Source organism: Hydra vulgaris, chromosome 15 (genome assembly GCF_038396675.1).
Source record: "Hydra vulgaris chromosome 15, alternate assembly HydraT2T_AEP".
Lineage (NCBI taxonomy): Eukaryota > Metazoa > Cnidaria > Hydrozoa > Anthoathecata > Hydridae > Hydra > Hydra vulgaris.
Window position 1 is genome coordinate 31,338,425 of NC_088934.1, and position 3,655 is coordinate 31,342,079.

Below are 3,655 nucleotides of genomic sequence, written 5' to 3' on the forward strand. Positions count from 1 at the left end.
AAAGAAATTTGTTCTCCGTTAAATGGCCAGTATAAAGAAACTGCGTGTAAAAATTATAAGCATTTAAAATACTTAAAATTAGCAGATTATCATAGAGATAATGAATATTTAGAAGTTGATATTTTAATAGGTGCCGATTACTATTGGTCAATAATTGAAAATAAGATAATAAGAGGGTTTAAAGGCCCAATTGCAATAAAATCTAAGGTAGAATACTTAGTCAGTGGTCCTATCACGGTTAAGAATAATAGTTAAGTAGATTGTTCTGTTATGTCTTTGCATGTTTTAAAAGTCGAAGGAGAATTATATAATGATAAAACGTTTTTGAAAGAAAAGCTTTTAACTATTTGGAATAAAAGTGAAGATGATATTAGTGACAATCTAGTTGTCGAACATTTTTGTAAAAGCATTAAATTTGAAAATAATAGGTATACTGTAGAACTACCCTTTAAGGAGAATCATCCTTTGTTATGCGATAATTATAGTTTATGTTTAAAAAGATTCAAATCATTAGAGAAAAAGTTTTTAAAAGATGCAAAATTATTTGATTCATATAATGATATTATAAAAGAACAATTGTTAAATGGAACGGTAGAGCAAGTTTTAAGTAATAAATCTAAGGTCGCACTTGTTCATTATTTACCTCATAGACCAGGTATAAGAGAAGATAAAGTTACAACTAAGTTGCGCATTGTATTTGATGCGAGTGCGACAAGCTCAGGTCCCTCGCTAAATGATTGTTTACATTCAGGTCCTTCTTTAACAACTCTACTAAATGGAGTTTTGATACGTTTTCGTGTAAATAAGATAGCATTTATTGCAGATATTGAAAAAGCTTTTTTGAATATTTCAATATCTGAGAAACATTGCGATTTTATACGATTTTTATGGTATGAAAATATTAATAATTTAGATATAAAAAATTTAAAAAATCATAAATTAGTAACATATAGATTATGTCGTGTCTTATTTGGAGTCACTTCTTCTCCTTTTCTTCTTTCAGCAACTTTAATTAAACACGCGGAACGTTATTTAAGTTCTGATCCAATATTTGTAAGTCGATTACTAAATTCTATTCACGTTGATGATTTAAGTTTTTGCTCTGATTCTGTAATTGAATGTTTTAATTTTTATAAAAAATGTCATTCCCGGTTAGGTGAAGCTGGTTTTATTTTAAGAAAATTTGAATCTAATTCGGTTGAATTAGATAAGTTAATAAATGAAACGAATTTTCAGAGTCAAAATATTACTAAAGTGTTAGGTTTAACATGGAACAAGAAATTAGATTTATTTATTTTTTCATTTTTTGAGTTATTTAAGATTGCCGTCCCTTTTCCAACAAAAAGAGACGTGCTTAGTTTTACAGCAAGTTTTTTCGATCCCTTGGGACTAATAAACCCAGTAATTGTTCGTTTAAAAATTTTATTTCAGCAAATTTGTATATCTAAAATAGGATGGGATTGTAAAATTAATAATGATTTATTAAAAGTATGGCAAGATATTTGTAAGGATTTAGGTTCTGTACAGTCGATTTGTGTACCTAGATGTTATTTTTTTTCGAAATCGAGTGCAAGTTGCACGCGATTTGAACTTTATGATTTTAGTGATGCTAGTTTAAAAGCCTTTGGGTGTTGTATATATTTAAGATGTATTTTTAATGAGAACGAACAATGTTCCTCTCTTGTTACTTCAAAATCTAGAATAGCCTCGATAAGTAAATGCACAATACCTCGATTAGAATTAAAAAGTTGCTTACTGCTTGCAACTTTTATTTCAAAAGTAGTTAAGGAACTCTCATCAATTATTCCTATTTCTAAAATTAAATTATTTTCAGATTCTTATATTTGCTTACATTGGATAAAAAATTCTAATAAAATTTATGAAACATTTATTCAAAACCTTCTTGAAAAAATTAGAGATTTATTTGACTTTTCCTTTTGGGATTACGTCGAAACATATCGTAATCCTGCGGATATTATATCACGAGGTGCTAGTATTGAAAATTTAACTAATAATCAGTTATGTTTTATTGGGCCCAAATTTCTTTATACTCCAGAGATTTGGCCTTCCTTTGATCAAAATAAATTAATATACCCTCCAGAGGAAACAAAAATATTACTAATAACTAATGAATCGTACATATACTTAAATTTTATTGATATAACTAATTTTAATTCATACTCCTGTTTAATACGAGTAACTGCTTATATTCTAAAATTCGTATCTTGTTTAAAAAATACGCAAGTACGAAATAACAATCTTTTACTTTCTTCTTTTGAATTAAGAAACGCCAAAATAATTTGGATTAAATTTATCCAACAAAATATATATAGTTCTAAGAATTATAAACAACTAAAAAATGATTTAGGATTTTTCTTTGACAGCGAAGGAATAATAAGATGTAGGGGGCGATTGGGAAATGCTCCAATTAGTTACAATATTAAATTTCCAATATTTCTTCCAAAGGAAAGTTTATTAACTGAATTAATTATTTTACATTGTGTTGAAAGTGTTAAGCACAACGGCGTAAAAGAAACGCTAAACCAATTAAGATTGGAAATTTGGATTCCAAAAGTTAGAAATTTAATTCAAAAATTAATTAAAAAACGTTTTTTGTGTCGAAGGTACGAAGGCAAAACTTATAGTTATCCTGATGTTCCTCCTTTACCTTTAAGTAGAGTAAACGATGATTATGTTTTTAAGTACACAGGAATTGATTACTGTGGACCGTTATTTGTGAAAAATATATATTCTGAAGGAGAAATATTTAAGTGTTGGATACTTTTAGCTTCTTGTGCTAGTACACGTTTTATACATTTAGATTTAGTTCCTGATTGTTCAGCTTTGACGTGTATTCGAGGGTTGCGAAGACTCATTAGCAAATTTGGCGCACCCTACGAAATTATTACTGAAAATGGATCGTGTTTTACAGCCGATGAAACATAACAATTTACATCCTCAAGAGGCATTTTATGGCACTTCAATGTTGCAGCCGCTCCGTGGTGGGGAGGATTCTTTGAACGTATGGTACGTTCAGTTAAGAGAGTTCTTAGAAAAATATTAAAAACTGCAAGATTATCTTACGAAGAAGTACTCACAATTCTTGCAGAAATCGAAGTCGTTACGAATAATCGTCCGTTAACGTTTTCGTATGAAGAACCAGGAGACGAACCTTTATCTCCAAATCATCTTGTGTTTGGCAAGAGAATAAGTTCAGAAACGTTATTAATAAAAAACAGTTATATAAATATGGACATAAAAAAGCGCGTTGTATATAGAAACTCTATTTTAGAACATTTTTGGAATAGGTGGCGCAATGAATATTTAACAGAGCTTCGCGAATTTCATAAAAGTAATAATAAAAGCGGAAGTAAAAATGTTATAAATATAGGCGATGTAGTGACAATCCAAGATTCAAATTTGGTTCGTGGTTTATGGAAAATAGGCATTGTTGAAAAACTTTTACCGTCAACAGACGGACAAGTGCGTGCAGCAAATGTACGATGTATCTCCGCTGGAAAAATTATGTATTTGACTCGTCCAGTTAACAAATTGTGTTTACTGGAAGAAAATAAAGTTAGTTCTGTCGAAACTACGTTTGTTAATGAAAGTAACATTCAGCTATTCGTGACTACCGTTGGTGGCGGGAGTGTTG

The 3,655-nt window shown here is 29.6% G+C and overlaps 1 protein-coding gene across 1 annotated transcript; it reads left to right on the top strand.

The window, feature by feature from the left end:
- The first annotated feature begins 270 nt into the window (after positions 1–270).
- Positions 271–2,946, top strand: LOC136091879 (uncharacterized). Its single transcript, XM_065819593.1, has one exon. It carries the CDS (start codon positions 271–273, stop codon positions 2,944–2,946), a length of 2,676 nt encoding a protein of 891 aa, XP_065675665.1.
- The last annotated feature ends 709 nt before the right edge of the window (positions 2,947–3,655 follow it).

Bases quoted from the DNA above. Each gene is read 5' to 3' on its own strand.
- LOC136091879 (XM_065819593.1), top strand. From the start codon at position 271: ATGTCTTTGCATGTTTTAAAAGTCGAAGGAGAATTATATAATGATAAA.